The sequence below is a fragment of the Danio rerio genome, chromosome 4 (genome assembly GCF_052040795.2).
Source record: "Danio rerio strain M-AB ecotype USA chromosome 4, GRCz13ab, whole genome shotgun sequence".
In the NCBI taxonomy this organism is placed as follows: Eukaryota; Metazoa; Chordata; class Actinopteri; order Cypriniformes; family Danionidae; genus Danio; species Danio rerio.
This window is the reverse complement of record NC_141024.2, coordinates 17,532,537-17,551,079: the sequence shown is the minus strand read 5'-3', so window position 1 is coordinate 17,551,079 and position 18,543 is coordinate 17,532,537. Positions and strand designations below refer to the sequence as shown.

The following is an 18,543-nucleotide window of genomic DNA, read 5'->3' as shown; positions in this document are numbered from 1 at the left end:
TCAACTCAATCACAGCTTTCTTATTCTTTTTACGTTTGCAAGCTTTTGCCATCATGAAGGACAGGGCATGTATATTTCAGGGTTGCTGCCCTGGGGTAGTTGCCACTCTCCCTCTCATTTTGAGATGTGTGCCATGTGTCAGACAGCTGGTTGGACTGAGGCGTACAGAGCTTAAGTGCTTTACCCTGGGGGAGGCCTCACAACTCAGGTGCATCACACAGTCCCTATATCACAGTTTTCACTCTGTGACCTACCCAGATTCACACATCCACACTCTCATTCCTTCACTCAAGTTCAGTGCTGCCTCCGTTGGCTTAAGGATTTCTCTTGAAGACACTGCCCATGTGTTGGTCTCGGTGAATTGAAGTAGATTGTATCACCAGATAGGTGAAAGAGGTGTGTGTTAACTGAATGCAAAAGAAACTTGGATCACAAAACTGAATCACAAAACTACTTGGCTGACAGCGAGTGTTCTTTTATCAATTTAGCCATTAACGTCTGAGCTTACTTTACTGTTGCATGCTTTAAAAGTAGGTTCCATCACATCTTTAGGTATTGACCCCTTAAAGATACTCTAGCAACATTATTTTTCCTTCCACATGAATTGAAATATTATTTACAAATAGTTATTGATTTTATTTTAATTAATCATATTATCATTTATCATTTTACATCAGCTTAAGGCTTATTCCTTTTGTTTTTTAGTTGTCTCTTCCTGTAACATGTATGACAAATCTTAAAGCTAGCCTTCCTCCTCTCACATGGCTTTGCCAGTCTTCATTAGTTCTCCTCTCACCAGCTTCATTCTCTTTGGCTAACATCCCACCAAAGGATTTGCTTCTCGAAAAACAATCCACCATCAGGGCGGGAGGCAGGCATTATCTGTCATAAATATTCAGTTTTTCTCTTCAATGCAGCACTGATACACACCCAACACAATATGGGTCATGATACAGTATTCTGCTCAATTGCGTCTTAGTGTTCTCATTGAGTAAGGTCTTTTGTGTGCCTTCCTTATGATGGAGTCCACATCCCACTGGTTCTTCTTCCATTGAGAACAGCGCTAATGAGGACAATCCTGTTACGGCCCATCACAGCATGTGTGTTGAGGCAAGGTCTTAATCAAGCTCTCCAGACCTTAGAAGCTCTGCTCCAAAACCTAGCATGCTGCCTTGCTGTGTAAAGCATTTGAAAAGGAGTGAATGTCTGCTAATGTTACAGCAGAGGCTAGAGCTCTGTGTTATGTGGTTGTCCTCGATGGCTGCTGCAAATGTGTTTTTAGTTTCAGAAGATTGTGATAGAAGGGTTATAGTGCACATGCAGCACTCTGCATCTTAGCAAGTAGCTCTTAGGGCCACAACAAAGGACATACCAAGCTGATTGTCAGATTCTGGGCTTCGCAGGTCCATCAGTCAGGCTTCTTGGTTTGGTGTGTTCCACACCAAACGTGAGTGACAATTACTGTGATAATGGCACTAAATGCTGCTTTGTTTATGCTTTGCATGCGATCATCAGAAGGTTTGGTTTCCTTTTGCAGAATGAGAAAAGCAGACTACTGGCCCATGTAGCATGAAAAGACATGTCATCTAGCGCAGGTGGCTCTTGTTTAAGTCGGCTTTCATTCGTTTGGTGTGTTAACGTGCAGCTCTTTGGTCAAGACACGATCCCAAGCCCTAGTTGTGTGTCCCGGCCCTTACACCATGGGAAGCTCAGTAGTGACCTGCGACTCACTTTTCCAGACGGTTTATTGACAGATGTGTCATTTGATTCTGGAGGTGCTTACTTGGTTCTAACGAGATCCAAGTATAGAAATATGAAGCTGTAAGAACAACAGTGAAGACAGAAAGATCTTGAGAGCAATTAAGAGCAATTAAACCTTAAATGAAGGTTTAAGTCTTCATTGCAACATTGTGATGGTGTGCACAGTGCAGCATCTGCCGTTCTGGGATCTAATTGGCCCTTATGGTGCCTTCTTTGATGTGATTACAATGTCAGCAGGGGATGATATCTGGGTAGTAGCCATTTGTACCGTATTGACAGCCATCCACCACTGATAAACTGCAAAAGTGAGAGTGTTATTTGATTTTTATCCAATTGAGGCCAACTGACATCTGTGAACATATCTGAGGCTGTAATGTGTGCGTCAAATTATCATTTGTGCTTTATATATTATATATATATATATATATTATTGCTTGGGCATTTTGTGTTTGTGTGTGCTTGTATGTTTTTTCTTCTCAATGCGCAACATGTTTGGTAAATGTGTGTGAATCTTCTCACATAAGCATGTTTCTTTACATAGTATGCTCGCTTTGTCCCTGTTGATTGAGCATGGGTGTGCTGCATGTTGATTATGCCATAGCAGTGCGCAACGTCAATTCAATATCAGCAGGTTTTTCAACTGGCCTGCACAACCAAAATTATTTCCTTTTCTTGTGACCTGGCCACATTTTCTGAAACATCATATTTCGCTATGCGGTCAGCTGATTTGACCCCTGCTGGGAGTTTTGATTGGGTCCCAAGTCTCTGAGGAGAAAAATCACACCGGGCCAAACGTGTTGCTGTTTTGCAGGACGAGGGCGCTCAGCCCTTGAATCTGTCGTCCAAGCCTAAGGCATCCGAGAGCAAGTCACCCACCTCCCCCGCTTCCCCACAGGTCCCTGCCCTGAAGCTGGGCCCCGGGTCCCTGAAGCACAGCGCACCCTCCAGCATCGGAGGACCGCCATCCAGGCTCAGCTCAATAGGTACCCACACCTCCACAGTGCATTGCAATTTAATAAACACAAACAAATCGCAGCATAACCTGCTTTATGTTATTACATATTGCCCTAAACATATCTCTCAAGAGCATTTCCTACTCCCTGGATATGTTTTTTTTCTGCTGGCACAGACTCTCGTATGAGACGGTAATTGATGTTACATTTTTAGGTTTGTAGAATTTAATTTTGCCTAAAGGGCACATTGTCAAACATTTATTAGTCTAAATGGTGGGGGAGAGCTTGTTAAGCAGCTGTGTTTGAAAGCGAAAGAGAGCGAGACAGCGAACGGGAAGGTTTAGCAGCGTTTATTTCTGTTGTTTAGAGGTGCTGAATAGAGCAACACAAGCCTTCCTGACAGGCGCTGAGATTAGACAAGCCTCTTATACAACTCTGTTACCACCCACAGCACAAACAACATACATTAATAACACAATAAAGCAATATTCTCCCCTCCCCATGCCTCCTCTTCTCACAACAGTTAGCCATTTCAGACTTCTTCCCTGTAATCGCAGTGTTTTTCAACAAATCCTGGGATTTAATAGCAGATTAGTGGATTTGCCACCCAGATGTTTTTTGTTCTGAAAAATGGATTAGGAAGTTTTCACTGGAATCCTTTAGAACACATTGCGGCGGATGCTTCTTTTAGATCATTAAGTTTTAGAGTGCCATATGTCCAATGATTATTCCATCTGGTGTACATCTTTAGAGGGTCAGCAAGCATTGTGATATCAAAGACTAGAGTACAGCTCCACTTAACATGCTGTTTGTACAGTAGCTGTATGCACGTGTTACCTGGCTTTTTTATTCAAACTTGATGGATCTTTTTGTACACCTTTTTGTGCAATTTTTTTATCTTTCTATCATCCATGTTCTCCACCTCGCTCATCTGTTTGACCTTGTTAAGTGACATCTGTCCTGAGAATATCCGGTACACACGACCACATGCGTCTCTATCTTTTTGTGTCACTGTCACCACAGAATCACAACAGTGGCTGTCAAGGGCTGTGTCCTCTAGGCCACTCTTGCCTTTTTTTCGCCCTAGAAGCCACAAAGAAAGTTTCACTCACCGGGTCACTGTAATGTAAAGTGTGATGGACTGTTTATATTTTGGGTTATTGATCTGATCTATAACTCTTCTTTAAAGAAATGATTTTGTATGTAAGAAGATAACCATATTTTTATTGAGGTCAGTGCTCTCAATTAACACCACAGGCATTATTTGACCTCTTATTAAATTGACTGTCAGGAAATGTGCTGGCTCCATATCACCCTGTGACCCATCGCCACTTTAACAGATTCCCGAGATATGACTTTTAAGAGTTCCCTCCTCCGTTATTTCAAATGAAAGCATTTAATCCATCCTATCCAGCATTAGTGACCGGATTAGGCCAGATAAAGACTCATAATCTAGCACAGGTCTTTGTTAGATCTATCCTGGCGAGATAATGCTCCACCACACACACACAAACACACACACACACACACACACACACACTACCCAACAGATGCGGCTAACGGTTTGGGCGGTTAAGCTGCTGAGAATAATGCAAATAATAGCCATGAAAAGATGGTTGGAAACATCTTTGATATGCTCGGAGGCAGATGTTGCGGAATGGGCCAAATTAGGCTGCTTATGGCTTTATTATAACTAATCTCCACTTTTTCCCCTACTTTTAAGATTTCCATGAGCTTTGGTCTAAATAAAAGCACACTGAATTTTAGAGAGAGGGAGGCTGTATTTATGTATGTGGGATATAAGAGACAAATGGCACTTTTTACCACTTCCCTGAATGTAAAAAATGAAGATTTGTGAGATTTGCATCAGGCTTCAGCATCTGTTTTCAACTGGATTTTAACATTTCTTGCTCTTTACCAAAACTCTGTAGCTGCCTACAAAAGCAATGATTTAAGTCTAAAGCTTAAAACATTGCTTAAAGTCCCAAAGGTCTGACACCTTATTAAAGCAGACTGCTTCTTAGAAAAAGCAATCACAAAATGTATTTTGACAAGTGTGTATGTCAGCTCCAGGGTGCTGGAGATATTTTCTGGGACCATAGTGCCTGAAATTCAATATATATTTTTATATCTCTTCACTTTGATTGAATCCTAAAAGACTTGGTTGTGCCATATAGGTAATGAGTGAAAGAGGTGAAAGTCAAATGGTAACTGTGTGAATGATAAAGTTAACACAACTGCTAAGTGACCTTACAGCACACTACATGCTGATCTGTAATGTCCAGATTGCCATCAGGGTTATATTGTTAGCTGGCCGCACTTTAAGGCGATGTTTACACTAATACATTTTAGTTTGAAAACACATAAGTTTTGCTACGGTTACGCCATCACCATCAGTCCACACTACGTCAGAGTTTTCAAGCACCGAAAACGCAGTGTTTCGGAAATGCTGAAGAGGTCGTTTTGGTTTTAAAACCCTGCTGCTCCGTGCCAGCGTGGATGGGGAAAATGGAGACATCTATAAAAATGGAGGCGTGGCTGCAGACATTGATTGGGGCTTTTTCCTCAATATTAAGTAGCCTACACACAGTTCAGTCTTGCATCCTCTCCTTGTAAGTTCAGACTTCGCAAGTTTGATATGGAAAACAGACTCCCAAGAATATGTCGGGTAAATCTTCAAAGGGAAGAGTGTACTGTATAACCTCATTCACATCCCCCTGGCTAGACTGCTTCACTTTCTTAACAATAAAATGAAGACAGGATATGATGAACTGCCTATTTTCATTTTGGTATTGACAACTTAGCAGACGGCTAAATGTTGAGGAGTTGTGTAGCTACATATTTATATGAGCGTCATCTTCATATCCACATTTATAACAAAACGAAGCCTTTAACATAACTGCCTCCTTTCATTTTCATCAAAAAATACGAAACAGCCTACCCTCTCTTTTGCTGCATATCAGTTTTAATAATCAATAATATCCATTATAAAAATAAAACATACAATAAATTTATATATTATAGAAAATAAATGCAAACAATCAATCAATCAAATGTGCAGATTCAGTGTACGTGGTTACATTAATATATTAACTTATGTTTGCACCAAACACGTTACCTGAGAAAAAGTAGTAGATTCAACAGACCAAAGTCGGCGAATATGTCGTTAGATAGAGACAACAAGATGAATTACATATCACTATAGTGAGATCAGATCCAACGGCAGATCCTTGATGAACAGTCTGACATGCACAGCTCTTATCGCTGCAGTGCATGCCAGAGTGTGTGTGGTCACGTGATATGCGTTTTTCGCAGGCTAGTATGGACAGAGAGTTGTTCAGAGACGCTAGGTGAAATGCCAGTGTGGACCAAATCGTTTTTACTCTAAAACACTGTTGCGACGTGTAGTTACATTTTTTGAGAGGTGCGCATCAGCGACGCTGACGGCCCTGGCGAGGGCTATGCGTTCACGCGTAGGCAGCGCCGTAGCATACGAGTGCGCTTGAGGCAGAAGTATAAATCAGCCTTAAGTCCCAAAACTGATATCAAAAATGTATTTTTTGTTTTTGAAGTGCGCTAAAGGCATTACTGATAGATGAAGGAACTATTTGTAAAGGACTGCTTGAGATCTAAAAACTTTCATATTTTCCTGCTTGTTGTCTAGTCAAATGTTGTTCCTTATTGAAAGTTGTGTCTTATTCATACATGTCAATTCTTTCAGACCTGTTATCATCCATCACCTCTGCCGGCTACCTGAATGACCATGAGGCCGTGACCAAAGCTTTCCAGGAGGCCCGAAAGATGAAAGAACAGCTAAAGAGAGAGGAGCAGGTTCTGGACGCCAAAGTAGCAGCAGTCAACAGCTTGAGCCTCAACAACGGACGCTCAGAGAAGGTTCGATTCATGGTGATCTTGCATTAACAGATTCACTCTCTGTTTTAAGTGAATGAAAGTAATCAGCAGATACTAACTTGCTTATCACCAAAAAATATAGCAAATGAAAATTAAAACAGTCGACAAACAGACCTGTTAATTACAACAGAATGCATTAGTCTCTCAACAAAGTGATTTCCCAAAGCTCTTCTTGTAAAGTGGAGGAATGGAGGTGACTAAGATCTGAAAGCTCTATTGTTGTACACGATGGTCATGTCTAAGAGGCAGGCTCAGGGCAGGCAGGGTGCAGTGAACGAAACGCTAATTTTAATGGCGTAGCTGATGTTAATGTGAAGCGACTGGAGTGAATCCTCGGCCGTGTGGCGAAATTGGGCTTGTTTGCTAAACATACTGAAGTCAGCTGGTCCACAAGAAATGCCTTTGACCACAAATAATAAAACACTTGCTTTCTGAGGAATATGCATACACATGTTTTAGAAAAGCAGAGTATGTCAGTAAACAAGCATTAAATTACAGCCTCTATTGCCTCGTCTGCTTCTAATGGCATTATTCTCCACATTAGAAAAGCAAGAAGATTGTATATACACAGGTGTCCATAGTTTCTAGTGTTCTCCACCACCAGAGAAATTTAGCTTATTTCATAAACCTTTGTGTGTAAATTCACATCAGCATTGCCAAATACACAGTAGGTAAATGCTTCACAAAAGTATGTTTATGTATGTCACACATTCAAACATTGATGGTTTTTTTTTCTGTTCTCTTGGCCAGGCTTAGTGACTGTGCTGATTGCTGCTAGGTTAATGAAGGTGCATTAGGAATAATCCACATCTCCAAGCACTCTATCCTTATTATGATTTACCACAGATCAGCTGCACTTTACCCTGACAACAGTTTCACATCCTTTCACACACACACAACTGCCCGCTGTGCTGCACTTTTACATGTTTAGAGTACAGAGGGTTATTTTTGATTAAGGCCACACTTTCTAAAGCAGTAAAAATGGCAAACAGGTTGTGGTCAGTTTAAGGGAAGCACGCATGTGAAGAGTCAGTGTGTTAACGATGATGTGTCACACAGAAAGTCAACAAATACTTGATATATTTCAGGTAGAAACAAATAGTGATGTTAATATATAACTTTATATTTAAACTATTTAAAAATACCCATCAGGCATTAGTTTTATTATGGCAATGATGTATGGTCTGCTACACATTGGTCAAGATGGGGCATATTCATTCTATACAGCATCTGACTGGAAGAAAGATGTAATGCAGGATCAGTGCAGTTTAAAGTCAATATTTTGTCCATTTTCTCAAACTTTGATTTTTGAAACGATTTTACCAGCTTACAGGTGTACAGAAATATACAGACTGCTGCAAATCTAATAGACAGGGGCTAAATCCCTTAAATCAAAATAATTTTCCCAATTTATTTGTCACGTGACTTGCCTCCTGCACATCAACCAGCCCATCTGATGTTTGTTTTCTTCTTCAGTACATTATCTCCTGATTTTAGACAGTTACTGTCCCTCTCTATATTAACCAAGACTCTCTGAAGAGTGTATGGTGTGCTTTTTGAACTAGGAACACATGGTGCGGTCAAACCGTGCCTTGTTCCCAAAGCCCTTTTGTGTCACACTAAGCTAAATGGATTGCGGGAGACGAGCCAGGTCAATCGTCTATGAGATGAAGAAGTTTTAATGGCATTCCAAACAAGGTTTAGCTGGTTAGAAAGACCCAGTTAACCTTTGTTGGTACATGTTGTGACTGAAACAGCTTATGCATCTCTGTTTAAGAGCCATTCAAAATTAGCTATGTATTATGAAGAATATTTATGCATGCAATATATGTATGCAATATTATATAGTAGTTCTTACCCAGAACAGTTTTTTTCAAAGCTCTTAAATGTTGTAAACATACTTTCTGTAGAGATAAACAGGAGTACTCTTGGATAAATATAACCAATATTACATACCTTAGGAATTAAGCCTAAGTTTGTGTTGTCACATTATCAAACCTGATCATTTCTCTCTCTCTCTATCCTTATCTCTCCGGGGAGAGATTCTCTCTCCATTACACATTCATTTAAACCCCACTCACTAACTCAGTCTGAACAATTAAATCTTGATGGCTGCGAAATGGTGTAATGCATTTCATTACAGAGTCGCAGAAGGCACGGGTCACTCTCTAATGGTGAGGACTCTGTATGCGAGTGTGTTTTAAACGTAGCGTGGATTCAGGATGGAGTCTAATTGACTAATTAAGCCCCAGATGCAGCTCCGGGGGGGTAAAGGGGGGTGTGCATGTTTAGAGAGAGCAGGGGGTGCTGTGTTGAAATATGCATCCCAGCTACATTAGCCATGTAAATGCATAGTAAATCTCTTTTTATTGGGTGTAATAAATACCCAGGAGGCTGTGCGGTCCAGCCCCGCTCTCATCTCTAGAGTGCTCACTCTCTCTAATGCACTGACCTTAGGGCTAAGCGAGAGAGACAGAGATCGAGTGAACAAGAGAGGGAAAGAATAAGTGTAAATAGATTGCAGGTGGCATCTAGGCTACTTGTATTTGATGGATAAACATTAGCTCACATTTTCATTCATTTTCATTTCTTCTGAGTCTTTTTCCCTGCGCTTGATTCATCAGTTCATTGGTGTTTATGCAAATGAGTCTTTTTGGTTTGTCGATTATGAATCTAACTGGGTTGGTTGTATGTTGTGTTTGCACAGGAAAAAGCTGCTCTCGAGAGCCTGAGCCAGCAGTTAAAACAGTCTGAAGAGAGTAAGTTCACCCATGCAATGATGGACTTTGGCATCAGTGGCGATTCAGATGGTGAGTTTTTTTTTTTTTTGCCACACATCATAAATTACACTCTCAATGGATGTTAAGTAGTAATAAAAAAGTTCAGTGTAAAGTTAACATTAAAATTCAAGTCTTATTGAAACAGCTAATCTATGCATAAAATAAATGTCCAAAATAGACTTCTCCAATCCTTTTAACCCAAACAAGCCTAGTCACTTTCCCCCATGACCCTTTATATCGAAGTTGATATTTAGCCGCACCAGTTTTTATGAGGTGAGTTGTTAGCACAATGTTCAACCGCCAAACCTAGTCACTTACATTCTCACAATTACTACAAGCTCACCTGACCTGTATTTGAGATATGCATTTAAACTGGAAATCGACTTTGAATCTTGCTCTATTTATTATTAAGTGCCTATTTTCATGATCCAAGTTGATCTTAATGGATAAATGAAGCTGAGCCCTACATTTATTTTATGTTTAGTGTATGTACAATCACATTTGTCTTCGCACAAACAGTAACTCTTGGCATTTGCTCTCCAGGAAGCCCAAGTGTGTCGGACTCGCGGATCTTCCGAGAGGCTCGAGGGCGTGGCAGCAGTGAACCACACATCAAGCGACCCATGAATGCCTTTATGGTCTGGGCTAAAGACGAGAGGAGAAAAATCCTTCAGGCCTTCCCTGACATGCATAACTCAAATATCAGCAAGATCCTCGGTGAGAATCAGGGCTAGTAAATCTCTTCAGCTCCTTATCTAACCACTACAGGTTTATTCGCTCTGTCTCTTATTTCTATTTGTACATTTTGGAGCTATTTGATAGATTTATTTCCTATCCAACTTTGATTCACCACACACAGTCATTCCCTGATTTGTGAGTACATAAAAGTGGGTGTGGCTTGAAGACTGGCTCCTTTGGGAAGAGCTATCCAGCCAGGCACAGAGAATCCCCTCTGTTCTTCATCCTCAGTGCACACACACAACCCTCTCCCGCACTGCATTGTGTAACCACCGCCTAATGAATCGCTCTAGAGGGCCGACTCCAACAATGATGATATAATTCATTATGCATTAAACCAGCTCTCCAGTCTGTCTGACATTTTCTCCAGACCTCTGGGATTGTGTTTGACATTTTAAAGAGCTCCTAAGCGTTTTATAACGGCGGAAAATCTGGTTTTAATAAGGCCCCGCTCTCTCAATTGTTAACAGAAGGAGTTTCCCCTTTCCAGCGCTGGGTGCATGTCAGGGCCAGTGGTGACAGCTTTTTCCTATTAAACATACAGTAGGACTGTGTAAATTCAACACAGGCTCATATACACACACCCTAAAATGCACATTTGTTGTTTTTGGGACAGTGTGTACTTGTGTATAAGCATGTGTATGTGTTCGCAAGCCTCTGATAATGAAAAATAAGAGACACAGGCCCACAGTTATGCCTGTTGAGCTCTGATAATTAGATGGAGTGTGTTAGTGGCCCACTTAACCTGCTGTCACCTGGAATAATGTCGCACATCACCGGCGTGTGTGCGAGTGTGTTTTGGAGGGCAGAGAGCACACTCTGTTCTACTCTGTTTGACATCAGCTCCACTCAAAGGTACTCATTAGACCAAACAAAAACGCTCTCTTAGTGCAAAGTGCCAGGTCTGAAGCTAACGATAGGCAGTTAAAAAAGGCACTGAGCAAGTGTGAGTATATCAGCAGTGTGCACAATTACATATTTAAAAAAAAAACAAATGTCAGTGGGAATGATTAAGTTGACCAACCTGTCTAAAAGACGCCCAGTATAATTAGACTGGCTTTGAGCTCACCTGACTACTGCCACTGATTTAGGGAGCATTTCCATTGGGAGACGACAACCAAAAGATGTCCCTCTAAATGTTTCTAGCTGTAGCGGTGTCCCATTGTGTGTGAGCATGAGGTGAGTGCTTGTTCTCTAACTGCCTGGTGTTCATGCAGGTTCTCGTTGGAAGTCGATGACCAACTTGGAAAAGCAGCCATACTATGAAGAACAGGCCCGTCTTAGTAAGCAGCACCTAGAGAAATACCCAGACTACAAATACAAACCACGGCCCAAACGCACCTGTCTGGTGGATGGAAAGAAGTTGCGCATTGGTGAATATAAGGCAATCATGCGCAATCGCAGACAAGAAATGCGGCAGTACTTCACTGTGGGGTAAGCTTCATTGATCAAATTACATCTATTCTGTTCAATTCTATTATTCTCATTTCTGGCCCAATTGGGAATGAGGCACAGTAATCCAAAGGGATCATTAGCTCCATCTAGGGCCTTGTTAGCACCTGGTGTTAAGATGAAATTTTGCTGAATTGATTACAAGTAGACAAAATCAAATACAGGTGTAAAAGGGATCTGAAATGTTTTCATCTCGTCTATTTTGACCACTTCCAATGGTCAAATGAATTCAAGCAGCCACAAATTATCTACTTTTTCCCTACTGACCTTATTCTTAAATATTAAAGGATGTATTATTGAAGTGTGCTAGACATACGTTATTTAAACTTTGCTGTTTGAAATTGTCAGAGCACAATTGAGCTGCTCTATCTTTTCTGTTGTCTCCTTTCACATTTGTATGTTAACTGTGTGAGCGTATCTGAGAATATTAGAGCAAAAAGGGTAAAAAAAAAAAAAACACATACATAGACTCATCCATGGGCCCTCCACTACAAGAAAGTGCACGAAATAGATGCATAAAATTCGCTTATGTAACTGTCGTTTAGACAGACATCATCGAACCCTCTAATTATACAGCCTTTCTTTTTACCATCAAATCAATTCCTTAGGTTACAAAAAACATTTAAATATCCAGTTTCTCTCAATAATAAATGTCAAAGCAGCTTAGCCTAGAAGTTCTAGTAAATGAAAACTGCTTCAGTCCAGTTTCCAGAGTTGAAGTTCAGTTTAGTTCAGTTCAGAGTGGTTTAATTTTCACTGCTGAAAGTCAAATCACTAAAGAGCAAATCCATCGATGTGCAGCTCCACAAATCCCAAACAAGCAAGCCAGTGGCGAGGAACAAACTTTACCAATTGACAAAAGCGAAGGAAAAAACCTCGAGAGAAACCAGGCTCAGTGGGGCACGACCATTTCTCCTCTGGCCAAACTTCTGGTGCAGAGCTGCAGTCTAGGCAGTGGAGGCAGGAGAACGCTAAACATTCATCGTGGAGAATAAATCCCCATACAAGAACACATTATTAATAATTGTTTATCTTGAGTATTGCTAACATTTCTAACAGTTCAACATGTATAAATCAAATTGACAAGAAAGCCATGTTCATTGCTTGTTGCAAACAACCATCTGAAAAAATGTTTTTTACCCAGGCCCTGCTAACAGATTGTGTTTTGTTGCTCTACAGACAGCAGGCCCAATTGCCTTTGTCTTCAGCAGGCGTTGTGTACCCGGGTGCTCTCTCTATGGCGGGAATGCCCTCTCCACAGATGCCCTCTGAGCACTCAAGCATGTCAAGTAGCCCCGAACCAGTCCCACCCACCAGCCAAGCCTCTTATTTCAAAGAGGTGGAGCCTCGTGTGAAGGAGGAGCTGAGAATGGACGATGGCAACGGTGATGCCTATGATGACTTTGACTACGAGGACGATGATGGAGACTATGGCAGCGACAGCGAGAATCACATCACTCAGTAAACCTGCAAATCACAACCAACTCACCAGTCACCTGGCATCTCACGTAAACAAACTTAATTCCACCCCAGACACCGTCCAATCAGGACCCCTCCCGAGCCAAGCCTGATATCAACGGCAAAGCACAGGATCTGTCAATCAATGTGACTGTTACATGAACAGGAGGGTCTTGTGAAGGAAGTGTAACACTTGCCTTGACTCTCGCTGAGCGAACGTGCCGCGGCAAGTTCATATTGTATCACGAGTAAGCTACGACAACATAGGAGAAATGACCAGTTTGTTATTGAGACATTTATTTCTAAGGACCTGTCAGTCGACCCGTCATAGACACTTTAAAACGGTGGACCTGTTTGTTTCTAAAGAGACACTTTTAAACAGCTTTTTTTTCTTGGTTCTATAATATTCTCACTCAGGTACACAGTGCCAACAAGTGGCTTGTGAATGTGATTTTGTTGTTTTTGTGCTACAGTTTTAATAGAGAAAAAAAGACGTTTATTTTCCTCTTCACCGTAAAGCACCTGACAAGAGTAAAACGACAAACATTTTGCTTTTTTTTTCTCTTTGGCTTGCTATTAGCTAAATCTTTCTATCATCCTCACGCCCATGTCCTCTCACTCAAAGATTTCTTTTCTTTTGGATGGAAGGGAGAATTCGCGTCCCTTCACTCAGGAGTTCGGACACCGCTGGATGACAGACAATCCCTCCGTCCTCACATCTTTTCCTCTTGACACACTTTTACTGTTCCTTTCTCTTCCTCTTCTGGGGAAACTTTGGATGTTGACGTCTCTCTCAGGTGTGGAGACAAACTTTATGAGATAGCACAAACCTTGTGTTTGGTGAACAGCTGACATGGCGATGGTTATGGTGGAGAGTGAAGCCTCGAGCAGAATTATTGTATGCGTGCACATTTCTTTATGTTTGTGTGTGTGTGTGTGTGTGTTTGGATGAACGCGGCTTTTGCTAGGTTTTAAGTTAATTTTTATTACATATGGACCGTTGATGTGCTGGTCATGTGAACATTTACAAAAAAAAATAATAATATTCAATGCGTACGATTCATGCAGAAGAAACCCAAAAAAGAACACTGCATTTCCTTATTTTTCTTTATGTTTTTGTTTTGTTTTTCCTCATTTTTTCTTTCATTTTCTTCCGTCTTTCTCTTTGTCTCCCTGAACAACTTGTTTTTGTCATCACAGGGTGCACCTCAACCCGAAAGCAAAAGAGGAGACTCGCAGAGAAAAGCTCTCTAGAGAAGAGTCTGTGTTTGAATGGAGTATTGAAGGCGGAGAATAGAGTTCCCACAAGCCCCAGTGTTCAAAGCACAGCTCTGAGAGAAAGCAGGGATCTCTGTACAAGACAAGCACGAGTGTGCGTTTCAATCAGCGCCCCTTAATATATCACACATCTCTCTCGTCCTCCGCAGGGGTTTGTGTTCCGTCTCTCTCCTCTCTTTATTTCCTATCTATCACTTGGTTGATCAGTGCAGAGGAGTCTGTGAGTCGTGCCATCAGTCATCGCTCTCTGTGTGGCTCTGACTGACCCACTCCATCTTACTGCACCTGTGTGGCGGCTGTTGGCACGGCGATGGCGTTTGATTGACGGCTGCCCTAACTGTAACTACTCTGCCAGCCTGTCTCTGGCCTGGTGTGGGCATAAGCGGGCAGCTGGATGAGAGAGACACACAAGCTGTTAGGTGAACAGCGGCCAGACTCCTGCCATTAATATCTCCGTGTTCTCCCTTTACGTCCACCCAAAATCCGTCCACTCACAGCACATATCAAACTCTATACTTTTTTTTTGGCCTACTTGAGATTGTTTTGGAAGAAAAAGTTCCAGGTACTCTGATGCCAGCAGCGCTAGCAAATTGATGACCGACGCTCGTCTCTGTCTAGTTCATTGGTTTCAATGAGGCCGTCTCGTCTCTGTTTGTATCTGTGTTTTGCCTCCATGTCAACGTCACTCTGCTGTTGAGGTTGAGAGGAGCTGTTTCAGACTTTGCATGTCAATGTTTTAGTTTGTATTTGCAAATACTGTATTTTATTTTTATCATTAAAACTGCCTCTAGTGTAATAATATTATTAACAATAATTATAAAAATAGGCAGCATTTCCTGAGTTTAGTAAGTTATGTACAGTATAATTTATTATTTTCCTCCAGTTGGATTTTTTTATGATCGTATGGAAACTGCGCTTGATAAAGCATTATATTTAGCTGGGTAGGTATTTAGATCTAATTATTATGTTTCGTTTTGTTTTTGTTACTGTTTTTTTGTTTGTTTTTTGTTTTTTTATCCTGTTCTGACGCTGGTATATTTCTGAAAAGTGGTCACGGTGAACTGCTGATATGAAGGAAAAGAGACATTTCTCTTTTTTCATTTTCTTTTTCTCCTCCGTGCATCGTTCATGAACTCCAAACACATTTCTTAAAGCACTAGGACTCTGGACACTCGGAGACAAACATAAGAAGAACCTGATATTTTTATTTGTAATGGTTTATGTATAATGTGAAGTTTCCTATCTGTTAATTCTCTTTTTCTTTTGATAAAGAAAACAGCTATATTATACCCCAACTGCTATTGAACAGAAAGAGCGTTGATCTTGTTTACTGATATTTGTCATCCTCTCTCTTACATTTCATTGGAACATCATTGGCTTGGACAAATGCTTTTGTTTACCTGTTGTGTTGAATTATAGTACAAATCGAGGATCGTTCACCCCCCAAAAATGACAAAACATGTATCACTTACTTTCTTCTGCAGAACGAACCAGTTGAAGAGACGTTGAAGCTCTAAAAAGAAAGAAAAGCATCATTAAAATGTGCTGCATTCAACTGTGCTACATATAGTCCAATAAATCTATATGATTGCTTTGTGACGGTCATAATTGACTTTAAATTTAGCTTTTCATTGCAGGAGAGTAAGCAACTTTGGTTTTCACAGAAGAAAAAAGTTGAGCTTGTTTTGCACGGCTTGGTGGCAGGTGAACTACTCCTTCCAGAATTGCTGATCAGATTGTCTGATTCCAGTGACGCTCCACTGAACACCCATATTAGATGTTTTATCTCCAGAATTGTTTTAGCTCCACACGATGTCTCCCTCTGTCAATCAAGCTCATGATAGTGACATTACAATCACACCTTTTTCAGACAACGAAAGTCACAATCATTGAAAAGCCGCCATCTAGTGTGACCATGTTTCATAAATCCCACAATCATATCATTTGACAGGCACACTCATGCTGGTTTAACGTACAAGCTCACGGCCTGTCTGCACGGGAACCTCATGGTCTAAATGAACACCCCTTATTTTGATGATGGCCTGTATTACGAACAATAATTGAAAAGACAATCAAAGTCATGTGTGGAGCTCAAAACAAGGTAAATGACAACAAACAAAAAGTACTTAGAAACTTATCTTACCATCTCAACTTGAAAACTGAGAAAGATAATTATGTAAATATAGCATAGAGTTATAGATTTATATTTTGTTCATAACACAGTGTAATATAAGTTGTATATTTCTTTCTCTCTTTTATTGATGTTATTCATGCCACAATAAAAGTAAGAGTCACTGTACTCTTATGGAAAAAAGAAGAAAAAAAAAAAGCAAGCCGTGGGTTACCACCATCTGTTCTAAGTTGACGTTTTTCAGTATTACTGCCAGTCAAGGCTCAAATAAAAACAGCAACGTGTTCTGTATCTCTACTGTGTGTCTGTGGCTCCTTTTTCTGCCCTACTGCAACTCACCAACTCCATAATTAAACTCTAGAGCTGCTAAATGACGGTCCAGAACTGCCAAAAATCACCACACTTTACACTAAATACTATCTGTCTACTGTTACGTGCCAGCATATTTAGGCCAAGCGAAAGGAATTCCCTTTGCCGAACGTCATTGTGTGTGCCTGGAGTGATGTACTGCACTCTGGACAGTAGGACAACTGCTGAGGTTATACAAATATTTGTAGAAGAGAGTTCATGAATTGCGCTGTATTAACAAATCTTAAAGGTCTGCCTTGATCGCTCCCCCTCAAGTAGGTGGTCAAAGATGTAAACATTTTTAAACCAGACTTTCTAAATCACTAGTTTCAATTAGAAATAATATTTGTGAAACAAATCAAAAGGATTGCCCAGTATTATCATTCAATGACAGAACCGAAAGTAATAAAAATACCACTTTTCTGTCTGGATTAGACTTCAGTCAAAATAAAGAAGCTCCTCAGCTGCCCTCAAAGGAGTGTAACAGTAGGATTTGGAGGCAAAAGATTATACATTGCGTGACGTTTATTATTTCTGCAAAAAAGCTAAGATGATCATACAATATTACAACAATTTAAAGAAGACACCCATATAAATAATAATTTAGTGGTATAATGAATAACTATTCATTATTCCACAAACAAAATCTTATTTATTTATACATTTATAATCATTAAGAATAATGTCCATGTCAATGAAGGCTATGCAGCATTAAAATACTAGACATCATTTTAAATATTCATACTTAAACTTAATATTAAACACAAAACAAATATTTTTTATTTTACAGAAGTATGCGTTTTTAATGAATGATGATGGAAAATTCTCTAACCCACTTGTCACAAAACTTATTTGAAACACTAATGTAATCATCTTATTGCATGTAATATGGTTTCAATGCATGGTCAATCAGTTATGTAAATGTAATTTGATGTTTACACAAAGAAGTTGCACACTAAAATCGAGTTTCTGTTCACTTTATAGCAAATTAATGCAAACAATAAATAAAATAATTGTAAAAGATTGGGCATTATATTTTGTATATATTCATGCAAAGCTTTAAGCTGTGCAATCATTTCTGATCTGATTGTTCTGTGATAGTTTCATTATAAAAAAGAACCTTAAGCAATAAAAAATACCACTTTTATGTTTGGATTACACTTTAGTCAAAATAAAGAAGCTCCTCAGCTGCCCTCAAAAGATTTGGAGAAAAATATTGCAAAATGGCACAAAAAGGTATCCAACTATTACGATCAGTCAACATTACAATGATTTAAAGAAGACGCTCATATTAATGATAATTTAGTGACACCACAGATTACGCACCAAACTTAATCTTATTTGATCTATTTTGCACAAAAAACATTTGATGACATGTTAAAATATTATTTAAGGATGCACCAAAATACTTAACATCATTTTCAATATTAATACTTAAAATAAACCTGGTGTAGTGGCACAGTAGGTAGTGCTGTCGCCTCACAGCAAGAAGGTCGCTGGGTCAGTTGGCATTTCCGTGTAGAGTTTGCATGGTCTCCCCGTGTTCACGTTTAAAACGTATGCTGGATAAGTTGGCGGTTCATTCCGCTGTGGTGATTCCGGATTAATAAAGGGACTAAGCCGAAAAGAAAATAAACTTAATATTTAATACAAATATGAAGCAAATGTTTTACAGACGTGTCTGGTTATGCTGATTGATGATGAAAAATGATCTAATCCACTTGTCACCAAA

At 40.0% G+C, this 18,543-nt stretch overlaps 1 protein-coding gene across 40 annotated transcripts in view; it reads left to right on the top strand.

The window, feature by feature from the left end:
* Positions 1–16,754, top strand: part of sox5 (SRY-box transcription factor 5) — a 234,830-nt gene extending 218,076 nt beyond the window's left edge. For 11 of the 40 annotated variants that reach the window (XM_087247440.1, XM_087247443.1, XM_087247442.1 and 8 more), the window contains 6 exons: positions 2,657–2,744; positions 6,436–6,608; positions 9,334–9,436; positions 9,950–10,123; positions 11,362–11,578; positions 12,776–16,754. In XM_087247440.1, the coding sequence (XP_087103566.1) occupies positions 2,657–2,744; positions 6,436–6,608; positions 9,334–9,436; positions 9,950–10,123; positions 11,362–11,578; positions 12,776–13,061 (1,041 nt within the window). In that variant the 3' untranslated portion in view covers positions 13,062–16,754. 40 annotated transcript variants of the gene reach the window in all.
* Positions 16,755–18,543: the final 1,789 nt, after the last annotated feature.